At 39.0% G+C, this 24,373-nt stretch overlaps 1 protein-coding gene across 5 annotated transcripts in view; it reads left to right on the forward strand.

Annotated features, from left to right (window-relative positions):
• TRPS1 (transcriptional repressor GATA binding 1) overlaps positions 1-24,373 on the forward strand; it is a 211,438-nt gene that overhangs the window by 15,727 nt on the left and 171,338 nt on the right. For 2 of the 5 annotated variants that reach the window (XM_027645623.1, XM_027645628.1), the window contains exon 2: positions 22,526-22,684. In XM_027645623.1, the coding sequence (XP_027501424.1) occupies positions 22,648-22,684 (37 nt within the window). In that variant the 5' untranslated portion in view covers positions 22,526-22,647. Of the gene's footprint in view, positions 1-12,317; positions 12,339-14,274; positions 14,295-22,525; positions 22,685-24,373 lie in introns of those variants that run through there. The other 3 variants (XM_027645624.1, XM_027645625.1, XM_027645626.1) reach the window with 3 other exon arrangements.

Consider the following 24,373-nt stretch of genomic DNA (forward strand, 5'->3'; position numbering starts at 1 on the left):
AAGTAAAATCCAGGAGGGGTCCACCTACAGATGTGCATAGATCAGGCACATACTTCTCATTCAGAATGATTATTTTTCTTTTGCAGCCATCAGGTAGTACTTCCCACTGTCAAAACCCAGCTTGCTTGCTCTTTCAGAGGGAATACTTATCTCAAAGCTGCTGTGCATTTTAATCAAGGTTCCCAGAGTATTTTACAAGCAGTAATTGCCTCTTAAGGACAGGATGAAGTATTATACCCATTGTACTGATGGGTGAGCCAGGGCACAAGGAATCTAAATAACTGCAGTGTTAGTGAGCCAGTGGCAAATCTGTGACCAGAGCTTTGGTGCCTTCACTCCTGGTGCTGCTAAGATAACTCCCCCTCAACCCACCAGTTTTCCTCTATTTTTTTAAATCAAAAATTTCAGACATTGACTTTTTTTGTTTATATGGCAAATGCTCTACTTGCTCTGAAGTTCATGTAAACCTGAGTGTGAACATGCTTTTGCTTTACATGTTTGCAAAGCTTGAAGGCCTATGTGGTGGGACTTCCTTTGAATTCTGGACCTTATGCTTTGCTGTTGCCCTCTGTGGCTCTGGTGAGCCACTGGTTCATCCCCAAAATAGCTCCTGTGGCGTCTGTTACTGATGTATCACTGTGCTGTGAGTGACATAAAGAATTCCACTTTTCAGCACAACAGTTCACTCACTAAATGATTCCCCAGCATGATACTTGCTCTGTCTTGTATTTAATTATCTTGTAATTATCAAAGCAGTAATGAAGTTGTGCATAAGAAGTGTATGGATCAATAAAAACAACTCAAAATTATGAAGGAGCGAGCTGACAGGCTGAGCCCAGACGTTCTTCGGATGTTAGTTTCCATTTTTATGAAAAGCTTTTGTCTTACTTTTTTAAACAACACCAAAAAAAAGGATTTAAAGTTCTTATTGTTTATTCCAAGCTGATGATAATCATGCATAGATTCTCAGTGCTTCATGAGAGGCAGTGTGAGTGCTAATGAAAGTTTGTATTGGAGTGGTCCCTAAGAATATGATCATTGTTACAGATTTATTAACACCATGAAAGATTTCCTGTCCTAAAAGGTCTGCCAGTAAACGTCATAATCCTGAGTGGGCAGAGCCATGTGGTAGGTTTGACTGAGTCCCTTTGACAATTATATCATTTATTTAACTGTCTATCTTTAGAAGTTGGGAGGCTAACCTTTGGTTTCAGAGGCATGCTGAAACTCTCGCGCTGCATGCATGGCAAGGGCAATGGAATACCAGAGTGCTCACTTGCCTTTAACTACTAAATAATGTGGTTGCACATGACACAACAAGAACAGAGGTATAATCCTGCCCTGTGAAGCAGGTCACATGTTTCAGGTTCTCTCTGTAATGTATGCAAAGTAGCTGCTTAAATCATTACAAGTGTGTAAATCATCTTCTTCATAAACAATACCATCAAGGTAGAGTCAGGCAACATGTCTCTTATGGGTTGACTGAAGCTGGAATTTCTTTCAGATGTTGAGGAGGTACGTCAATGCATGTGAAGCAGATTTGTTGCTGCAGTGTGGTCTCTGCGATGTTTTGGATTTATAAGAGGAATATTGCTAAGGCTGCCTTCTTCACATTGAAGTGCAGTGAAAGGAGGAGGATGTGAATGAGGTAAATGTGCAGCCTATAGATCCAAGGCTTCCATGAAAAGTTTGCTCTTTCCTTTTCCTCTGACTTTGTAAGTCACGCAACAGATAACCATTTATTTCTCTGCATAAGTTTAGTAAGTATTCAGAGCTCCTGTTCCTATGTCTGTCGTGCATTTGGGAGGAAAAGATTTGTTGAGCAGTATGTTAAGACTTGTAACTTCTGTTTTATCCGTCATTTCCCTGCATCGGTTACGATTCTGGGTTTTTTTCTGTCTTTCTTTAACATGCCGATGTACTTTCTGTAACTCCTAAGTAACACTCCACACCTCTTTAAAGCAAAGCTGACTAGTTCAGTGGTGAGTGAAACTGAAAGCGAGACCTAATCTTAAGAACCCTGCTGTACTTCTACATAAAGTATAAATAAGTATAAATACGTGCCATTATTATTTATTATTATTATTATTATTGGACTTTGTATTTTCTTTGGGGGGCAGAGTGGCGAGAGGTAGGTACACTGTATCATCACCTCCCCACCCCCAAATTTTGTATTTTGAATCACTTTAAATAGTTGTTTGGGATGTCTTTATTACAGTGAATCATGTTTTTAATATCTGTTTTAAACACGTGTGGTGAGTTCATACTATGGTGATGGAACCTTCTTTCATTTGTTAACATGTAATGATTCTGCAGCATATAAAATGCCCCTGCTTTATGAACACAGGTAGACCGTCTATGCAGAAATCCTTCCCTTCAAATGTGTAAGGGTCAGATAGTTTTGCTTAAAACGTGAATGCAGAGATGATGACTCCATAAACGCAGTATATTCTCCTTTTGCTCAGAGATACTGTGGCTCTGAGTTACAATTATCCAACATGAATTTTAGAATAAATACCAGTGAAACTGCACTGGTAGGTGTACTTATAAGACTGGCAAGATGCTGGCAGCAGCCATCTGGTCTATAAGCGCTACTGGAACATCAGTTTTCCTACTTGCTATATCTGTGCTGTGTCCTTGGGTGGTGGGAAGAAAAACACGACCAGCACTCATCAACTTTAAGCGCATATGGAAACAAAGCTAAAGAGAAGGGGCATCCCCAATGCACTGGCAATTTGCTGAGCGCCTGCGGGCTGCATCTCATTTGCATTGAAAATACGGAGATTGCTCCTTCCTTTATCTTGGCCGGGGGACCTGGCTGATGGGGGCAACAGGGCTCAGTACGGTATATTTTTACCTGGATCCCAGTGGTTTGAGTCCGGCGGGAGCGCCGCGGGACGGGACATGCCGCTGCTCGAGGGGCAGCCGCCCCCGGCCCCGTCCTACCCAGCCCCGCGCTGGCACCCCCGACCTGCCGGTGTCGGGGGGTTACGGGACCCGGCTGGTCTCCGCCGGTGCTTTTCCATCCAGGCCTGCTGCTCTGCTCGATGTGAAGCTCTACAGAGGGCCGGGGGAGCCAGTGCCTCGCACAGAAACCCTTTTGTGTGTTTTTTAACCAGTTTATTAATGAAAGACAAATTAAAAAAAAAAAAAAAAAGAAAAAATCCATCTTGTGCTTTTTCAATAGAGATAACTGTTATCTCTTATTAAAGTCTACGTAAGTGTAAGTAATTGCCTGCACTTGGCTCTGGTACAGTGGAAAAGCTGTGATCAGCAAACCCGCATTGTACTGGGCATGTAAAGGGAAGTTATCGGATGATATGGGACGTGTTGGCCTTAATGCCTGTCCTGCCTCCCCTGCCTCCTTTACTTTCTCTGGAAGTCTTAAAAGGCTTAGTAACAGTGCCTTGTGAGGGGGCGGGGAGTGGGTACCGCGCTGACTTTGAGCGGCTACAGTTTTGCTGGGATCGCACTTAAAAAAAGCAAAGAAAAGACATAGAATCCCGGCTGTGCTGCGGTGTCAGTCCGGCAGCTTTTGTTCAGCGCTGAAGTTCTGGGCCCGTGTCGCGAATGAACATCACCGACGAGCGCCGGCGGGCGCGGGGCGGGCTCCCGCTGCTCTGCTGCCGCCGGACTGCGCGGGGAGGGAAGGAACCGGGGCTTCTCCTTCCCGCCCGGCTCCCGGCACCCCCAACAGCGCGTTTGGCGAGAGCTGAAAGTTCCGAGTGAGCCTGTGTGAGTGTGTCGGGGCTGCAGGGCTGCAGGTCACGTTTGCAGTCGCATGAAGCGCCGCGCAGCCGCCTCTCGCGTGTGTGTGTCCGTGTGCCAGCGCTGGCTGCCTTATCGCAGGAAGTGTTGCGGAAAGCAGTTGCTCCCTCTCTCCCTGCTCGGTTCCCAGAACGCGGTGATTAACCACTCTTCCTCCCCGCGCTGTCACTCAAGTGCTGGGCAAAAACCAGCAGTCACGGCTGTCCCGCTCCAGCTTCAGGATAATCCTCTCTCTCTCTTCTCTCTCCCTCTCTCTTTTTTTTTTTTCTTCTTAAATAAACTTAGATAAAGCCTTTAGAATAGATATAGTCTTTTTTTTTTTCTTTGCCCTTCCTTCTGAACGCTTTTATATGTACATATATGCACATATACATGAAACATAATTTTTTTATACCGTAACTGTATATTGGATATTTATGCTAATACTGTATATTACAAATAATAGTTGTGTGTACATAAACTCCAAAATTCTGTTCTGCATTCTGTAGTGGTAAGCCTGACCTGAAGCAAGTACAACTTTTGCTGTTCATAGACTGGCCCTTTCTGGGACATCTTTGGAAATCACTTTGTTGTCCACACCTTCTGGGTACGTTATTATAAGGAGGATGTGAGCATGGTCAGTTTGCATGGAAAGAACTCCAAATCGCAACAGGCTAGATTGAGAAGTAGATACCAGGATAGTTCATTAAAAATCCTGTCTTAAACTGGTATTTTTCACTTGTACTGTTTAAAACTCATGAAATGGAGGTCTTCAGATATTTGCATGCTAAGATACTGTGTAGTATCTCGACATATAAAACAAGTATTCCAAGAAGCCCAGACACTAGCATTCCCTTTTGGAAAATTAATCCTTTAATATATTTGTTTCCAGATTGTGGAATGCAGGCACATATAATCATGGTATGATACTGATCTGCAGTATCATATCATCCATTTAGAGATTTTAATTAAAAGTTCGATGTGAAGGCCGCATAGTAGTTCCCTATTATGTTTGAAGTTTGACAGTGGTCCATGATCCAAAAATTTAGGAATGTTCATTCAGGAGAATTACGGTCCTAGATCATTACATTTTGCTTTCATTTCATCCTGTAATTTTTTTCTCTCCTTTCAAACATGATTAAAACCACTGAGAAAGGAAACATTTTAAGTGATTTGCAAAGTTATTTGATTTTTATAAAATTACATGGTGTGATGTGCTGTATGTGCCAAACTGCAGACAGACTTTCAGCTCCCAAATTAAGTACAATTTTTTTTGTTCTGGTTTAAGCCCATTGAGACTTCTGCCAGTTAGTTTTTTCTCTTCTGTGATCATCTCATGGATAATAGTCTGATGTTGCAGATACTTGCAGGAGCATAGCGAAACTGGTAGCATCATGTATGTGGTTTGATTTTTAATGTATAGCATATTAAGGCATATTTCTATCCTATGAAACTACTACAGTATATATTAAAACAGTTGCTGGACTCTTAACTAATCTAATATGAATAAAAAAGGTACACAATAATTAATGCTTAAGAGAATAAAGTTTTTCTTTAAAATAGAGAAACCTGTATTTAAAAAAATACTTAGATATTTACCTTTAAAAACCAGGACTTTCAGATTTTGATCTGTGTTATGGTCTAAGTCTACACAGCTTTACGTACTGCTTGACTGTGTATATTTACCTATTTGCTGCCCAAGTTTTAAGTAATGTCACACAACAATCCTGGTGGAAATGGCTAAACACCTGGAACCAGTTTGTGAAAGTGATTAAATCAACTTTTGCCAGAGACTTCCTATGCTGATGCAGTGACACTATTTTCTCCATTTTACATTCTGCTTAGTGACTCTCATTTTCAAAACTAAAATTACCAGAAACTGAAAAAAGAAAAAAAAAGGCAACAGAAACTTTACTTTATTTTTCTGTTCCATGTAGGAAAACAGAGCGTGAGATGATGAAATTTGTTACCTCTACAATGTGATAAACCAAAACAATTGGATGAACAACTGTACACTGAACAACTCATGTGTAATTCTTTGTTTAAATTAGTTTTAAATACAAAACAGATTTGTAAACCTCTTCTTTTTTTCTTTCTTGCACACCTTGGTCATCACTGAATTGATAAGCAATACTTTAAAGAGATTTTTAATGATTCTTAATATAATTCCAGCTTTCATAAACCATAAAAAAGCTTTCTTATCTAGTAAATAGAACACAGGGGATGAAATCTGTAATATATGTCAACGTAAAACCACATGTAAATACAGAAGATGATGTTGAGCCCTGTAACTGTTTAATTAAGTGCATATAGATACGACGTATACAAGTCATTATCTAAAGGAAGACTACATCCTTTGATAAAAAAACTACACATAGTGACAGCTGACATATTTTAATAATTATTTTCTGAATTTTCACTTTTCAGAAATACAGTGAAAACATAAATAATTTCTTTTAACCTCATTGTATGTGTATGTTGATGTTTTTGGCCTGTCAATTTAAATCACAATTAAAACTAGTGATGTATAAATTACTGTGACTAAAGTCCATATTCATGTAAGTGACTGCTAGTGCAAATAGTGCAATGAATTTGAAACATGCCATGTACTTGTTTGTTTTTACTTTTTGAGGTATTTGGCACAAAATCGTGTTATTTCATTAAATCAGTAATGTGCTGCTGATGGGTGATGGATGGCAAAAATACTAGGTGCTGTTTTCAAAGTACCTAAATATTTTTTGTATTTTCCAAATATCCCCTACCTGGAGTATTGTATTAAGACAAGTTGATACTATGTAGTTCATAGTATATTCTTCCTTCCTTAATTTAAAATCCTGAGCAGATTTTTGATCCTGATCTTCAGATTCTGGAATTCAATGAGAGTCAGCCACAGTAATTTATGTAACACAAGAGAAAATGCCAGGGGGGATTGAGTCCAGGGATGAGAGTTAATATTCTGAGCAAAGACTGTGGAAATAAGGATGTATATTTATATTAATTAATGACGGAGCATTAAGAAAATAAGACCAAATCTAGAAGACCGCTTGTAATTAATCATGGCTTTACCGGAATAATATCTACTTCTGACTTTTCCAGTGCATCTTGCAATAAAGTCTGGAAGATACTATTGGACTGAATGTCCAAAGCTTTGTGCACAGTCTACTCACAGGACGACACAGTGCCAGACCTGGACTATCAAGAACAAGTATTCAGCTGAGAACTATTAACAGAAAAAAACCCCCAAAGTTGTCACAACTGTGTCCTTTTAAGGTCAACACCAAAAAGACTTGTCAAGTTGACAGAGGAATATGACTTACTGATGTAACCCAAGGCAAAAGAGATAAGCAATAAAAATAGTGTTATATTTCTGTTTGATAGAGTGACTTCTTCTGACAGCTTACATAGAGAACCAAGCAGAGAAATGCACTGAGTTAGTTACTGTGACAGTGAAGCTGATAAATCACATACAGATTTGATTGTACCAATTCCAGTGGGTTTTGGAGCCTGAATTTTGGTATTTTTAATAAGGATTTGGGTAAATTGGTAAAAATATGCCAGAACTTAATTTCACTGAAATAAAACTCCTTGAACTATATGGTAAAAAGGTAAATATAAACTGATAGTTTATTTCTAATAATGCTGTTTTTTAGTATTCAGATGAGGAGATAAGGAAAAAAAATTGATTAGACTTTCAGTATTCAAGCAAACTTTTTATTTTGGAGAAAAGTATGCCAAAGATAGGACTCTCTCATAAAAGGGAGTCCCTGGGTGGAAAGGGAGTGTGTTGCTTGATGTGGACCAGTTCATCACCCTTATGTCTGTTTTCTGTATGGTATGACCAGTTTTGTGTGCATTTTAAACATGTTTATAGTCAATGTGAACTAATAACCTGAACTCCCGTGTAACACAGTGCGCCAAATTCTACCCAGAGCATAGCTTCTGCTGTGTAATACAAAAGCTGAATATCATTAGCATATCTTACAGAAGTATAGTTTCAAAGCATTTTAATGACAAGGAAGGCATTGTAATCCTCCTCTGCATGTTATTAATGAATCTGTTTACTTGCAATAATGATTTTGCTTTTCTGAAGACAGCACTTGTATTTCCTGACAGATAAACATTTTTTTCTGCTGCAATCTTTTTTTCCCCCCTCTCTTCTTTAAAAAAGACATTTTAACCATTCCCTCCTTTAAGACCTGGCTTATTTTCATTCACCTACACCATTGGGGTTGGCTTTGCATTCCCTGCCTGCTGGCAAGGAGGGCTGCAGGTGTGCAGGACCTGGGTTGCCTGGGTGTGCGGCAGTGCCTGGGCTGCTCGCAGCCTTCTCACCCTCAGGTAGACTGGGAGTATGGCCCCTGGCCCAGTGTGGTGACCTGCCTTGTAGTGCATCTGGGTGAGGAGTGGGTTTGGTTTGGACTCTACTGGAGGTTTTTCAGGTGTCTGTGACACTTTGCTGGCCGGTTCCAGCTGGTTGAGTTTGCAGAAGCAGAGAAGGAGATGGGAGCTCTCTAGAGAAGTGAGCTCTTCTAATCCAAGCCTGAGCCACCACCAAAAGGAATGGTCTGACTGGCTTCCTGCCAGCCCCAGGGTGTGAGCAGGGCATTTTTGGCCAGAGTGTGGGTGCAGGCAGAGGGCAGCGCCTGGGCATGCAGAGAATGGTGAAGTGACGGGCAGGGCTCCTTCAGGGCCAACAGGACTTAAGCCCATCATGAAATTGCACCCTCAGATTCTGGCTCTGCCCTCTGGATCTGCCCGCGGCACCCTCTGCTTGACTCAGTGGCAACTCTGCTCCTAATGAGAAATGTCACAAGTTTTACTTTGAACTCTGTCAGGGTTACCCTTTCGGCATGCTTAGTGGGGGAAATCTTCAGTCTTCCCACTTTTCACAAACAGAAGTGAAACACCAACATATTTCCAGTGGGGAAAAAACCTTTATGTGTTATGTCAGGCAGAAACGAGATGCTGGAAAGGACTGCCAAATCAAGAATTATTATCCGAGAACCCTGGTTCTAGCAAACAGTCTGTACCACAAATAAATACATGTTTAAATGCATTTCAGTGCAGCAGAAAGAAAAAAAGGAATAGCGATGTATTGTGCTAGTGTGGAAAAAGAAGAAACTTGGAACAAATGGCCTGGTGTTTACACAGCTAAACCAAAATAACGTGTGAAGATTGGTCAGGCCCAAATGAACCCCATAAAAAGCTTTTTAGCAGTTGTAAGAGTTGCACTGGTCAGTTTGACCACATCATGCTTCTCTGCATAGCCATCTGTTGCCATCTCTGTTTTTACATTGTGGATTATGTGAGATCAGGGGTGTTGCAACAAGCTAGAGAGATGTGGTAGCCTGAGAGATGTGGTAGACTGAGCAGAGAGACAGGTCCCCTTTAAATCAGAGCAAAAGTTTTTATTTTCTTCAGTGGAGAGAACTGTTACCTATTTGGTTTCATCCAAATAGATTAAATTCAGTTGAAACTGTAACATGCAGAATTTTAGCACATTTAGTCTTACAAAAAAAATAAAATAAAAAAAGTCTGTTTTTGATGACTAGCATGGTCTCAAAATGCCTGAACTCGCTCTACATGCATCCTGTCTGCAGACCACTGTCCCACTCAAACTTTGTGCACAATTTACTGAAAATAATTTACCTGATTTTTTTTTTTTTTTCACTTTTAAATGTAGCTCTGATTAGATTGTCCTGGCAAAGCAGTGTTGGCAACCTTGGGTGTGTCTTTTATGAAACTTATGTAGAGGGCTCAAGAACTGCCTTCTCATTGCGTTTTTAATAACTACCTTCAAAATACAAAAAGAACTGTGCAATACCTGTTTGGAGTATGGCACAATCACACGTATAAATGACTGGTGAGACAGTTAGATGGAAAGGATGGGTTTTTTGACAAAATGTTCGTGATGCTACAATTAATTCCTTCTGCTCAACTAATGAACATTACATATCTTGTATTCAGTTTGAAGGCAGAAGATAGTGTCTTTTCAAAACTATTGGCCTTAAAGGAAATGAAGAAGGTCACTATGAAAATAAAAATATTTTTTAAAAAATAATAGAGTCAAAAAATTGTCTTTACCCCGTCAGCTCTTGAGGAAACAGTGCCTGCACATACATTTTTAAGGAGTAGTGTGCGCATCCTGAAAAAGTGGATTTGTGTATGTTGTCCTGAAGTTCTGTGGGAATTATGAACAGTGGGTAGCTCTTTGAACATCAACCACAGTATGTAATCCCTTTTATGAAGTGACCTACCTTTATCCTAAAATTAGGTAGGTTTTTTTTTGCCTTGACAGCGTCTGGTGGAAGGATGTTTCATAGCCTCACTGCTTTGTCAGTTAAAACCCTTCCTTCTCATTTTCAGCCCAAAGTTAATCATGGCTAGTCTATTTGTTCTTATGCCAACTGGATCCTAAGCTTTTCCTCCCTGATGTTTACCCGCTGCTAGCAATTGTGTTGTTAGTCTAAATGAGCTGCACTTCACATGTTCATATAGAGAAGAGTCACATCTTCTGTATCTTCATTAATTTTCATTAAAATTTTTCTTGAACATTTTTAAATAGTTTTCTTAATGCAGTGTCATCTGTGAAAACATTACTTACCTGTTTCTGCTCAAATTCTTGCCTTTTAAAGTTGTGGTTTGGATGAGTTTATATTTGTAGTCAACTACTATGTTTTCTTTTTTTTCTTTTTTTTAGCTTCTTAAATCATTTAAAGTTAGTAAGTTGCCCGAGATTGTTATTTCACAGAGCACGCAGTCTTCCCTGCTAATTTTCATTCTCACTTAAAACAGAATTTTCAGAAGTTTTCTGTATGATATCTCTGTACTTCTCTAGTTGAAGATACTCTGAAACTTTTGATAGAATCCAGTTTCTTTAGTATTTTCTGCATAAACTCATTTGAGTATTTGTCTTATTAGCTCATCTGCGATGCAGCGACTTGAAATGAGGCTTTTAGACCCTGATGGACTAGTTCAAATGGAAAGAAGTGACTTGAGAATAAAAGAGTAGTTTCAGTCTCTGCCTTGTCATTTGGCCTCAAGACCAGGCTCACTTTTTGATGAGTGTTACAAAACCAGTGTAAACATAGCCATGATATGGTTGTTTTGGAGTGGGAGTGGTTAGTGTATGATGCTGCTTTTCTGACAACACAAAGGAAATTAAGAGACATCTCTCAGTCCTTGGTTACTTGCCTAACCATAGGGTCTGCCCCTCCTCTTTTAATAAATTTTATTTAAGGGAAAAAAAGAAAGAAATAATAATTTAAAAATGACTTTATAAACCAGAGCAGAAAGTGTCTCATTAATATTGCTAAAATGTGGAGTGCTTGTAGGAAGCATAAGCCAGCACTGAGCAATTGCTGATTCTCTCCTGCAGACCAGGCACCACAATCCTGATCTGCTGGATGGCACACGTTGCACTTCGTCTGTTCGCTTGAGTTTCTGCTGCTGAGGTTCAAAATGCATAGGAGAATGGTGCCAAACCAGATTTTCTGATGTGTAGTCAGGATGTTGCCAGGGTGTGCATTTGGAACTGGGAGCTGCAGAAGAGTATCCCACAGTTTAGGTGCACCCATGATCTGATGTTGGATTTTTCTCACATAGCAAAACAAGCCAGGCTGTCTGCTTCAGAAATCCTATGTTGCCACAATATCTTACACTAAAAGACTGTTGTTGATTAATCTTTTGAATATTATTTGGGAATTCATTTTCTATCAGTCCATTTTAATAATTTTCTCACTTTAACCTTGTATGTTTGTAATTACAGTAATCAGTTCAGCTGACAATGAGAAGTGCCTAGTGCTTTCTTGTGGCTTCACTGTTTCCAGCTTGCGCAGCATTGCTATGACACTGTGAGCTTGCACAGTGGTTTTCCTCTTGCCTATCTTGATGCCTAAACAATTGACATTTCCTTACTTCTTGAATCCTAGTTACAGTGTTCACATGTCAGTTCCAGTACAGCCTAAGACGTATTTCATTTTTGCTGAGTTCAAGGATCAAAATGTCTCGTGAATTTGTGAATTCAGGGCAAAATGTAGGGATTTGGACAAAGCGATTAGCAACTGGTTACCTGTATAAAGAACACAGATTAACTTGATGGACCTGCACATACAATTAAATATGCGTACTTGCCTGCCACATAAAAAAAATTCTGTGACTTTACACTCTCTCGCTGCAGTTAAAGTAAAAGTTGGTATCTTTTCTGTTTTGATTGCAAGTGAAATCAACAGTTGCAGCAATGTTCCTATTGTTTCTATTCCCCCATACCTGTCTTTGAAGAAAAGAAAAAAAGGATGTTTCTTTAAATCCAAACAAATCGTAACTCTCTACCTGTGACGAGTGAACCATGGGGTCTTAATTCCACTACCTCCTGTAGACTTGCCATTTCTCTAGTTTTATATGATGTTTCAGTTGCAGATTTTAATATTTTCAGAAAGTCCAGTCTTTTTGCATCCTCTTTTTTTTTCCCACTCAAAACTTACGTCTCATTCTTCTGTATTTCCAGTGATTTACAGTCATGATTCAAATTGAAACATAATGAGACATCAGGCGTCGATATGTCAAGCTGTTAGAAAGACGCAAGGGAGATGGTAATTTTCAGCAATTTTAGAGTCTCATCAAGTGTGTGTGTATGTTGCCCAGATTACAGTGTACTGCTGACTTACATAAGAACCCTTTAGCTCTGAGGCTGGTAGAGTTCTAGGTAGATAAAGTTCAGTTTGGGCTAAAGAAGCCACACTTCTTTCTTTTGGGATTTGCAGCTTCCAAACTGACACTGCTTCCCACATCTGTGCTCAGGAAGTGAGAACCAGCAGGTCAGTGCCTACGTGGTTTTTCAGGCACTGAAGCACAGACGTACGGACCTGCAGCACCGCCGGCGCCATCGGTGATTTGGGAGCGTGTTGCTACCACCTCCGTGCCCAACCTTTAATTATCCTTGATGCTGTGAGTGTAATACAGACTTACTTGCAGTTGATGTAAGACATGAGACAAGCGTGCCATCTTGTGAGGAGGCAAAATGGGAACAGCATGTAGATTCTGTTGTGTGTGAATGAAGAGTGAGGGTTATGCACATAGTTGTTGGGTATTTTTGTTTTAGACCCAAAGGAAATCCAGAGCTAAAACAACTTGGGGTGTAATGGGATTGGAAATCACATTGCTGCTTTAGATCTGAGAGTCATAAAGAGTAATTATTTTTCCATCAATAGACCAAGGCTTATCAAGATGATACGGGATTCAATAATATGAAAGATTATCTTTTAAAAAAGGGAGACTCAATTCTGTGTTTGTTTTGAACAGTAGATTTTCATGGTGAAGAAGACTCAAGTGCTGTCTATATCACAAAAATGTTTACTGCAGTCTCTGTTCTTTATGTCATGTAAACATATATATGCTCATCTTATCTACATACAAATGGTTATACGAATGTCTTATGACATTAAGATTTTTATCTGTGATCTTGAGCTGTTCTCATTACTCAGAAGAAGAGAAGCCATGGCCAAATTATGAAGATAATTTCTAATTCCTCTCATGAATTCTTTTTCTTTCTATACATACTGCTTAACAAAAGAATTGTTTAAGAGATGCTTAAATTTAATTGACTCTGATTTCATCTCTGTCTTCTTCAAAGGAAGACATCTTTGCAGTATAAATCCTGTTGTACAAGATTTCAGTGGGTAAGAAATTTATAGCTAATACTAATCCCTAAAAAATTGCTAAATCTGTTGTGAAACATTCTCTACAGAATTACCACAGTTTTTGTGTCCTGTATCAGTTAATCAAGTATTTTTAGAAGCTGGATTCTCTCCCGACTGTTAATGGTACAAAGATCACTTTTGCAGCCTTATGTCTTGCGGTTTATCAGATCAAACTGTTACAGGAGTAATTATTTACTCTTGACTAGTCCCATTTTGGGAAGAGTTTGCATGCTGATGTGTGGATGAAACATTTATCTCTCGAGTTGTTCGAAATAACAATTGTGGATGTTCTGAAACTATTCCTAGACTGGAAAATTAGAAGCAGCCCTAGCTTGGATTGATTGGCATGGGGAGAGCAAACAGCAACAGATTATTGATTGGGCAGCAGCTAGTTGAGCAGGATGACATGATCTATACTCAACCAACTGGCTCACATTTGACAGTCCTTTTATTCAGTTGTGTTTATCTTACCCCATCCATGTTGGACTCTCCGCTTCTCCACCTAATTGGCTGTGTTAATTTGTAGCCCGCACCTTCCGATCTCAGGTGCATCCCAAATTCCTCTGCACAAGTTTCAACATTACTTCAAAGAAGGTGCTGTTGTAACCTCTGCAAATAATTTTGGGACTTTTTAGACTCCAGGATGCCAGTGAACCCAGAAGTTGCTTTAACAGTTGCTTTCTTTGTAAGTGAAAACACGACAATAGCTTTCAATTTTTGTGGGATACATCACAGTGCAACAAATCAGCCCTACATCATTGCTGGATATTTCTTAAAACTGATGAGGAACTGGACTGGGAATTGAGGTGGCAAGAAGGCAGCTCTGAGGAGGAAGACAGGAGCAATGTGGTAAGGCATGCTTGCGTACAGGGGATTTTTGACAATTAAAGTATTAGTGTTATCTGTGGTTGGACCTCTTTTAACTTTTTTAGAGAAGCAGTTCTACATTTTTTTAAGGAACATTTTAACTGTATTATTGATGGAAAAGAGATACAATGTCCAACATATTTCAAAATATATCTTCATTGGGAAAAAAACAATTGTCCGCTTCTGTTTGTCTCTGCAGATTGAAGATTTCTGCTTGACTTCTGTCAGTAGTTTTTAGTTCCTGTGTATACATTGCTGTGTGCAGATTCTGCCACCCATGTTTCTGGAAGTTACATATTTACCTCTCAGGAAAAAAAAAATCAATTTTTAAATCTTTTTTTCTAATGTGTTTTATGATCCTGGCAGATTGCCAACGCTTAAATTAAATTTCCAATGTCTATATGGTTGAGGCTAATGTGAAGGCTTTTGGCACCACCCCTTTGTGCAATAAAGAATCAAAGCCAGTAGCGTAAGAAATCTTCTATCAAAAGCTGAAAGCTAGATTCATAAAATCACTTATACAGGCATTACGAGATTTTCCCATGGAAAGTTTATGTGGGAGTTCAGCAAAAACTGATTCAAGAACAGAATTATTTGCACTATATATATTCATCCAGCAGTCAGCAGGCTGACGCTGGCACCTTTTACCAGTTTTGAAGGATCGCCAGCACTCACTACATGAAGCTGCTGCAAAGCCACATCAGCAGTGTCTCAGGGAGTCTCCTTATTCTGCGCCCTGCTTCCCTCTTTTCTGAGCAGAATTGAAATGGGTAAAACAGACATCATACTCCTCAGTCAATGCTTATGGCTATCTGAAAAATGCTTCTGTTGTAAAGCCATTTCATAACAAATTATTACGGTGGAAGCACTGTAAGAGTAGCTTTCTCATCGACATTTCACTTCATTTCTCAACTTCAAAAGAAACATAAATAAGAGATAAAAAGGGCAAATAATAGACAAACTACTCACAGTGAATCCATTTGCATTCACTTTTGTATTTTTTTTTCATTTTACTTTGTTTTGTCTTAAGAATGTGGCTCAGTGTTTCTGACTCTTCATGAGGACCATATGATATGTGCTGCAACAGAGAGTGTTGCCTAGTTAATAGCGATGATTCCAAAGGCAAGGTAATTTACCACTGCTTTGGCTGGAGCTAATATTGGGCTCCAACATCAGTTCTGTAATTTCTGACAAATGGCCAAGATTTCTTGAATAGGCACAGCTTTCTGTTTTGTGTAGGGAACACACAATCCACTCTTTTGTTGTGGTTGCCACTGCTGTTGTTTCTCCTCCATTCACAATGGAGAGTGGGGTTATTTGTGCTGAGAGGATAATCAGTGCCAAAATTCTGACTTGCTTGTGTTTAATGTGATGTTAATTTTTGTGATAGTCATAAAGAGTAAAAGAGATTTTGTAATATGGATTCCCTTGTATCCTGTATCCTGGTCTTCAAAACAGGAGGGCATATTGGTGATGAAAGTTTTATCTATCACAAGCATGTCAAGATGAGAGCTTACTGGATGATTCAACCCAAATGTATGGAAATTGTTTATATAAAGATTGCCAAACATTTTCCATTGCTTTTCTTTTTATCTAAATTCTTGAATAAATTACTAAATAAAATAATCTGTGTTTGGAATGTATGGCTGTGGGATATGTGGAAACTCACAGCATGTGGGGGAAAGAGTTAGAATAGGGAAATATGATAGTTTTGTAAACTTTACGTGAGTATAGGTACATTGTATATAGACTCAAGATTCAATTTACTGATCAAAGCATCCAAATAACTTTGGATTTAATAATGTCGGCAATGAATGCTAATATATGGAAATTGAAAAGCATGGAGCAACAATAGCTAGCCACGCTTACCAGTATTACCCTCCAGCATGTAGATTTACATTTTTTTGTTTTGTTTTGAAATCACAATTTGGAAATTGTGTGTTCTTTTTCCCTGCTCCCATACTTCTGAATGTGGGTTCTCCTAAGCAAGCTTAGACAAGATTCAAGCTAAACAATAGGGCAACATCAGTACCTTTGAAGGCTCAGCTTGGATAGGTACCCAAAGCCAGAGTCTGCTTTGATGTACGTGGGCTCAACTCCGGTTGCCCTTGGTTGCCCTCTCTTACCTATGTAACTTTTGTCTGGAAACCCTTGCCAATTTTTTTCTAAAAAGAAAAAAAAAAATGGATATATTTGCAAACTCATGTTCATCTTGGTTCTGGTCTGTCTGGAAAAGTACTGCAATAATGCCCTCTCTGGTGATGATTTAATAGTACTCTTTCAGGTCTAGGCTATAGACTTCTGACTCCTTCCCACTTTCTGAAATTTCAGCCTCATTTCAAATGGAAGGTTTTTGCTTCTAGTTGAAAATAAAATTATTTGAACTTTTCTGGAATGCTAGCCAAAACCATTGTTTATCTCCCTTGCATCTTTTCCTCTTCTCCCAAGTAATTTATGGTTCCATTTGACTGAGGTTTTGGGTAAAAGAATTGTGATGCCTTTCTCTCGTATCACAGACCTCACCTGGCAGAAAGGAACAGCACATCTCAGTCTTGCTTCTTTCAAAGCAAGTGGGGCTTTTGCCATTAGCTTCAAGGGAAATACGATTAGTCCATTTTATTTTTAATGCAAAAGAACAAATGAGTCACTTCTTGTATCCCTACCTGATTGCTCTTGCCTAGGAGCCAGGAGGTCACCTTCTTTCCTCACTCTTCATCTCGAGGTAGCACTGTGCTTACCTCTGCCGGTACACTCAACTCAGATTCAGTTCTGAGTCATTTGCAAACCCTAAACTCCCATTGTCTTCAAAGGACATTTGGATTACAAAGAACACTGAGTTTACTCAGGCTGAGAAGAAATTGAAAGGTATGAGGTTGCCACACCTATCAGAAGAGTTTGGCAAGACAGTGGTTGTTTGCCCTAAAGACAGCATGAGCAGTGGGGATGGGATAGATGTGCCCACAGCCTCGGGGTCTTTGGTTCTGGCTAGTATAAGACTGAGGAGAAACTGCTATATTGACAAGAAGCAAGTTCAAAACACTTAAAATATTTCTCCTTTTTTATTTCAGACTTAGATTGTAAAGTGAGAGCTACAAGATATCACTGATACTAGGATCGGTGTAATGTTCAGATAAATATTGGGCACTTTTATTGGAAGTGGAGATATACAAGGCTTCTTTAACAACAAATCGTAGAACGAGATATAATTAAGGGCTACAAACTCTCTCTTCAGAAAGAAGGACACTGTCTTAGGGACTGAGGATTAGGAGCGATTTATTTTTCACAGTGATTCAATAGGTGATTCTGTATCTGTCCAAAGGCAGTTGAACCTTCTTTGAAAGGATTGGGTATTGGCCACTCTCCAGGACAGAACACTAAATGGACCTCTGGTCTCATCTAATAGGGAATGTTCTACATTCCATAAAGGGTAACGGCAGCAAATTAATAGAAGATTCACTGAGCATAGCAGGCCTCTCATAGGAGGTGTCAGTCCTGGCAGAAGTCAGTTATTTTATTGCACTAGGCAAATCAGGCTGGATTCTCTCTGTGGTGCAGTAACAACAGATTGGGGAGCACACAAAGCAGCATCAATACATAAAAATTAAACTACTTTTAATATACAAAGCTGAGTTTAGATAAAGGCAGAACAGAGAAGCAAATGTGCAATGTTCTCTGAAAGTGTGGCCTTTTAATGCTGTTTTGGAGACTAATTTACATACAAATAAAATGTCAGCTTATCCCATAATTGTCATGATAAATTGGAGCATTTAGACTTTTGCACAAGGTGCTCCTTTTGCACCTTATTACATTACTGGATCTTGGCCTTTTGCCAACTGCTAGGACAACGCTCTCTCTACTGAAATACATACAGGAGGGGGATATGGACCTGGACACCTAGAGAAACCAAATTCAGTCACTACCCAAGAGCTCTGCCTGCATGTCGCCTTGAACACCGTGAATTTTGCATCTCTCGTTATTGTAGATAATTTTATTTATCCATAAAATGGCAGTGATAATAGTTTTCCTGTTTCACAAACTTTGTTGAGGTTTAATAGGTTGTCATGTTTACACAGTGCTTTTAGGTAGTTGATTAGAAGCCAGGGCAAAGTGAATCTTGCCTTGTTGGGCTCTCCTATCCTGGATGGATGGCAGTGCCGGGCAGGTAGGAGCAAGCTCTCTGCAGCAGGCCAGTAAGAAATGCAGAGCAGCAAACTGACATACTCAGGAACCTTTAAATAAAAACAGTCTTAGAATTCTTCATTTTGGTTCCAAGATAGCATAAAATTCCACCCTATGTCACCTATGTCACCTCTTTAGACACGTTACCTTTTGCCTTTGGTTTCTCCTGAAAGTGTCTGTGTGATTATCCCAGGAGTGAGCTTAAAATGAAATAAGTACCTGGAAGTGGGCTAAAACAATCTATTTTGAAATACCACTCCTAAACTCTCTGAAATGACCAAGTGTCTGTTTTATACCCATAGAAAAGGTTAGATTTATTCCAGTGACTAAATGACTACCGAAGTGTGCAATGCTCTGAAGCATAATAATAGAAAAGATCATTTTGAATTAATTCAATGTGAATTAATAAGAGATTTATCTGTTGAGAATTGTTTGAAGGTGATGGCACTTTATAGATGAACAGGATTTAAGATGTCCAAAAGTGCACCTTTCGAGATTTGAGAATGATTGATGTTGGAAAAGTAAATGTGAATGGGAAGGAGCAAGCTTGAACAGACTGCAGTTCTTTTTGCTTGTCCCTTTGTTGTAAACTTTGTGGGGAAAAAAATTGCAAACAGGTCTTGGCAAATTGGTGATCAGGGACTAAACTGAAGAGTTTGAAAATTCAGAAGAGTAAGAGAGGAGGTGAAAAACAACGTTTTGCTGTAACGCTGCTCTACTAGTATGACGTATAAGGCTTGGTTTTCTCCTTACGTTTTCTAGATCAATGAAGCTATCATAATTTCAGTGGAGCATGCAGACTGAAGAATATCAAGTAGATGCATTCTGTACAAAATACAATGTCTGATCTTGCCAAATTTTACTGATACCAGGAGGCATGTTCTACCCTAGCAATTTCAGGCAGGAAAGAGTTGACATGCAGTTTTAGGGCTTTGTAGAAAAATGTATATAGATTAAAAACTCCTTTGGAATTTGTCAGTTGCTTAGAACTGTGACATCCCCTGTCTTGTATGGTGTATTTGAAGACACTGGTGCCAAAGCAGGGAGGACGTGGTCTTGTTGAAGAGGCAGTTGCTTGTCATTAAGCTTACTCTGCTCTCCCACAGTTTAGGGCCTGACTCTTCAGTTCCTTACATGAAAGGAGTTGTTCTTCCCTTCCCTTCTCAGCAGAGAAAGGTTTGGGCCGTGCGTTGGTTGTTTGCTGGCAGGCTTGTTCACAGAACCACAAGCAAAACTGGGAGAGAAGCACTGTGTGTGACTGCCTCTCACTGTGTGTCCCAGCCAGAGATAGTGGGGATGTGAAGCTGTGCGTCCCTCTTCTGTCATTTCACTGTACATGTGTCCACATGGAAAGGCAGAAAGGTAGAAGCTTTAGCCAGTCCTGTGCCACTGTGTCTGAGTCTGGGATAGTTTGCATCTAATGTAATCTAATTTTCAGTGAGGGCAGCAATTTCACCTGGAGTTTCCAGTGTATTTACAGATTTTTTTTTTTTTTTTTGAAAATGCTTAAATTAGAAAACATGCAGGTCTTTGAACTGTGGGCTGTACTAATGAGCTTGCTGACTTTCTGGTTGTGCTCGGCACAGGTCTGGGCCAGCCCGGCGGGCCGGGCTGTGGTGGAGGGCTGGGTGCCGGGTGGCTCCCCCGGGATGGAGCCTGCTGCTGAGATGCTTTCCCAGAAATTCAGTCTCTCAAGACAGGAGCTTTCTGGCTTTGGAGATCGTGTGCCTTAAAGCTACTTGATTGTTATATGGAGAGTGGAGAGAAGGCTCCAGATTGGTTAGGACTTTATGTCCTTGATAGAAGCCGAAACTCTGAACACTTAAGGGTTTTTTATATAAAGCACGGCAAATAGTCTTTGTGGCCTATTTATGTGTAATAAACTGGGTTTTGTTTTGTGCTTTGTTTTGTTTTGTGTTTTTTTTTTTTTTATTTTTTTTTTTGTGTGTGAAAGAAGAAGAAGAAAAAAAAGGAGAGAAATTAAAACCACAGCAGTATTTTCCCATGCAGCTATAGCAAGTATCCTACAATCTCACATGATCGGCTGTCCTGCTGGGGTGGAGTGTGGGAAGGTGTCAAAATATGTCTCTCAATTTTATTTTTTTTTTCTTAAAAGGGAAAGCCAGATGAATGCCAAAAGCCCTGCTCTCTTCTTTAGCCCTGCAGTAACAAACTACATGAGTGTATGTTATTAAGATGATAAGATTAAATTTCTAGCTACTAACGTGCTATCACAACAGCAAAGGGGGAAAAAATCTTGAAAAAATTATGAAAATTAGTCTGACAGTCTCCTTTTAATAATATGATCACTCCCAACCCCAACAGACAGTGTAGGCTGGAATTCCGTAGGGCTTTTTTGTGGTCCTAATGATTTTAATAATACTTTGTGCTATGTAGCACCTTTCATTAGACGATCACAAAGTGCTTTACAGTCACTAATTAATTAAGCCTCACAACACTCCCGTGAGATAGGTAAGTATTAGACATATATTAAACTGAGACACTGAGAGTTAATGATTTTTTGCTGCATTATTCTGGCAAAATGATTGATGTTCAAGCACTGTATGTGCATTATATGTCTTTGTGTGGGTGTGTAATATAAATGAGTGTAAAAGTATTAATTTTACTATCCCTTAACAAAGAGGTCCTACTTGAGCCTGTTGAATATAAATGCATATTTTCATTTAATTTTTTGTTACTGCAGCATATTGACTGATAATATCGCAATCTTCATAGACCCTTAACTCAGTTTACTCTTTGTCTGCTTGTGCATCTACTTGTACAAAGATTAGTCAGTGGCATCTCATAAAATTCAGACATATTTCTAGATGGACTATTTTGTTAAAAAGAGCATATGACTAAGATCTGACCTAAACCTGTAGCACAAGCACCAGTCAGGAACCATTCTGTTGAAATAGGCTTTGATGACAAGCCATCCCATTCAGTAAAAGTAATGAGCAATAACAATGACCTGTTGCAGAGCTGATGATCAGCAGGTAATCAGCCATTATCTTCACCACCCATAAGAAACTATTGATTACCAGAATTTACTTTTTGGTTTTGTTTGTTTTGTTTTGTTTTTTAACGAAGTACATTAGTCACTATGGTAATCCATTATCTTGAATTACAAACTGATTTTAGTACAAGTTTCCACTTATTTGTTTTCAGGGATAAACTGATGTGATTGTTGAACAGAAATGTCTGGATCTTTCAGATGCATGTGTCATGTAGAGTAGCTTTGGCTGTTTTTGAGGAAAAGTATGTATAGCTATTATTATTATTTCTACTTAAAAATAGCTGCAAGTGATTATATCAGCTAAAAAAACCGTATGTGTTTTAAAGGTAATTTCAGTGTAATGAAAATAAGATACAAACCCCTGGATTACGGAGCCCAAAGACGAATTCTGCAATCTGGGCCTTATCCAGGATTCCCTCAACTTGAGACGTCCTTTCATTCATATCGGGCTTAGTAATTCTTTTATTTTGGGAAGATCACTATTTTCAGTGGTGAAGAGGTAGTGCAGTCCCAATGACTGTTCATCACTTGGCTTCGTTACTAACACCCAACAAATGTGCTTATTATTACGATGGCATTTTTGAGATGTGGGAAGTTGCCTGCTAACAACAAAAGTAACACCACTAATTTTGTTTCAAGTGGGACATAAGGCAGCCAGCAGATGATAACTTCCAATTCCTGATGGCAGTACCTGGATATGAATTTTTAAGACATTTCTTTTCTACAGTTCATTTTCAACAGTTACTTTAAACTTGGTTTAAACTTTGTATTTGGTGAACATTACCTTTGAGATATTTTTTGTCTGTCTTTATGTTTGTGCAAATGTATGTCTGAGCAGAAGGCAGCTATGAGATTTCTCATGCTTGAAGGAAATAGAGGACAGCAGCCACTATTTGTATAGTACCCACTAACAGATGCATGTGATTGTACAATAGGTATAATAATGTTTTAAGTAAAAAACATATTTTGAATGCATAATTTAGGAAGGAAAATCTTTTTTTTTTGTTTTGTTTTGCAGATATACAGATCAGCTCTCAAAATGTCTTCTGTGTCTTCCGTGCATCTTCTAAGACAGTTGCATTAGCCCGCCTGCTAGTTGACTAATAGAATTAATAATTGTAAAAAGCACTCTAAAGCCACATGCCTTATGAAGTCAATGCTGGGTATGATTTTACAAGTATGTGATCTATTTTTTCAAGTGAAATTGTTAACCGAAAACGTTCTTGGCACACAATAAAACATTGTGCAATCTGTTATTTGTCTTAGAGATAATAATTTCAGAGTGGCTATATTCTTTCTGTATCTAACTTATGACTTGCTAGGGGATGGTTTCTTCGATTTAGGAGTATTGCAAATGAAGTTTTATTTACATAATATGTCTCTGAAAAATGATAGTGGAGGAATTTCAGCGACAAAAAACCTCTGTGTCTTTTCTTACCGTCCCCTTGAGTGAATATCAAGCAAATAAATGACAGATGATTTTTCAAAAGCTAAAAGAAAAAAGAGGAGAAAATACTTTGAAATTCAACTTAAGGAAGTTTTTATATTTAAATCAATGTTATCATCTTTCCTTTCTTTCTCCAAGTGTAGAATACTGCATGAAAAAGCTCTATTAGGCAGATATGTTTTTCTTTTTTCCCCTCCATTAACACGCAGACTCACAAATATAGGGAAAATTTGAACCAAAGTATCTAGATCTACTGTCCAGTTAGCCTGTATAGAGTCCAGATTTTTCTTTTCTTTATAGAGACTTTTTTCTGTCCTTTTTCTGACTCTTTTTTTGTCAGTTGCTATGAAGATAGCAAATCTCTAAGCTTTCCTTATCTGCCAAAAATATCTGTAACAAAAACATTTTAAAACATTGCATTTAGTCTTGTTTAATTTTGACTGAGGTAACAGTCATGATGTTTACTTTCTTGATTTCTGATTTTTCTTCACTTCGCAGTCAGGACTTCTTTCTCTGTCCTCTACCATGGATTGTATTTAAACAGAAGTTAGTTTAAAAAAGGTTTGGGAGGTGTGACCAGAAGAAAAATACAGACTTAGCAGAACACCTACCAGAGATGCTCACAGATATTTTTAGTGTGTGTTAACCAAGAGCATTCATGGAGTCCCACAGAGAAGCAGTAATGCTAAAAGGCTGAGGACTATATTTATACCTTGAATTATATACATGTGCATGTTGTTTTAGTAGGCTGAGTCTGTATTGTAATTGTTCTCTTACCACAATAGAAAATCTTTTTTCTTCCTTAGTTCTGAGTGACTTCATGGTTCAGAAGTTATTGGGGAAAAAAAAAAAAAAGTAAAATTTAGTGCATACATATCCTGGTAGGTGTGGTTGTCATTAAGAGAAGACACTTGGTTCCCAAACGTGCATGTTTTCTACAATAAGGAATCACAGTAGGCATTTAAGAAACCTATTAAGACCACACGGAGTGTCAAAATTTCTGTAACACGAGCTGGCATTCTGTGTGAAAGCCGTCTTGCTGTAGCCCATGCTGCCTGTGGATGAGCTCAACCACAAAGACAACAGAGCCAGCCCAAGACACAAGTTGAACACTTCCCCTAAGAAGTCGTCTGTTTTTATCAACAGAGCATACAGTGCCCTTTCATGTGGAGCAGATGTAAATAAGAGGATGTACAGATGCCGGTTCTTTTATTTTTAACCTCTGTCCCCAGCCGTACTTCTCAAAGTACTGTTTTGAGAAGGTCATCCACAGCTTTCCAATGTCTGGATACATCACCATTTGGAGCGCATCAGTGCTGCTCCCAGAGTTGTCAGGTGGTCCTCCCTTTGCAGAGCAATATATATCTCCAGTGCCTCTGTAGGGCCCAGCTGTGGCTGACCTGGGAATGGAGGCTCAGA

This window comes from Corapipo altera, unplaced genomic scaffold (genome assembly GCF_003945725.1).
Source record: "Corapipo altera isolate COAL_440 unplaced genomic scaffold, ASM394572v1 51, whole genome shotgun sequence".
In the NCBI taxonomy this organism is placed as follows: domain Eukaryota; kingdom Metazoa; phylum Chordata; class Aves; order Passeriformes; family Pipridae; genus Corapipo; species Corapipo altera.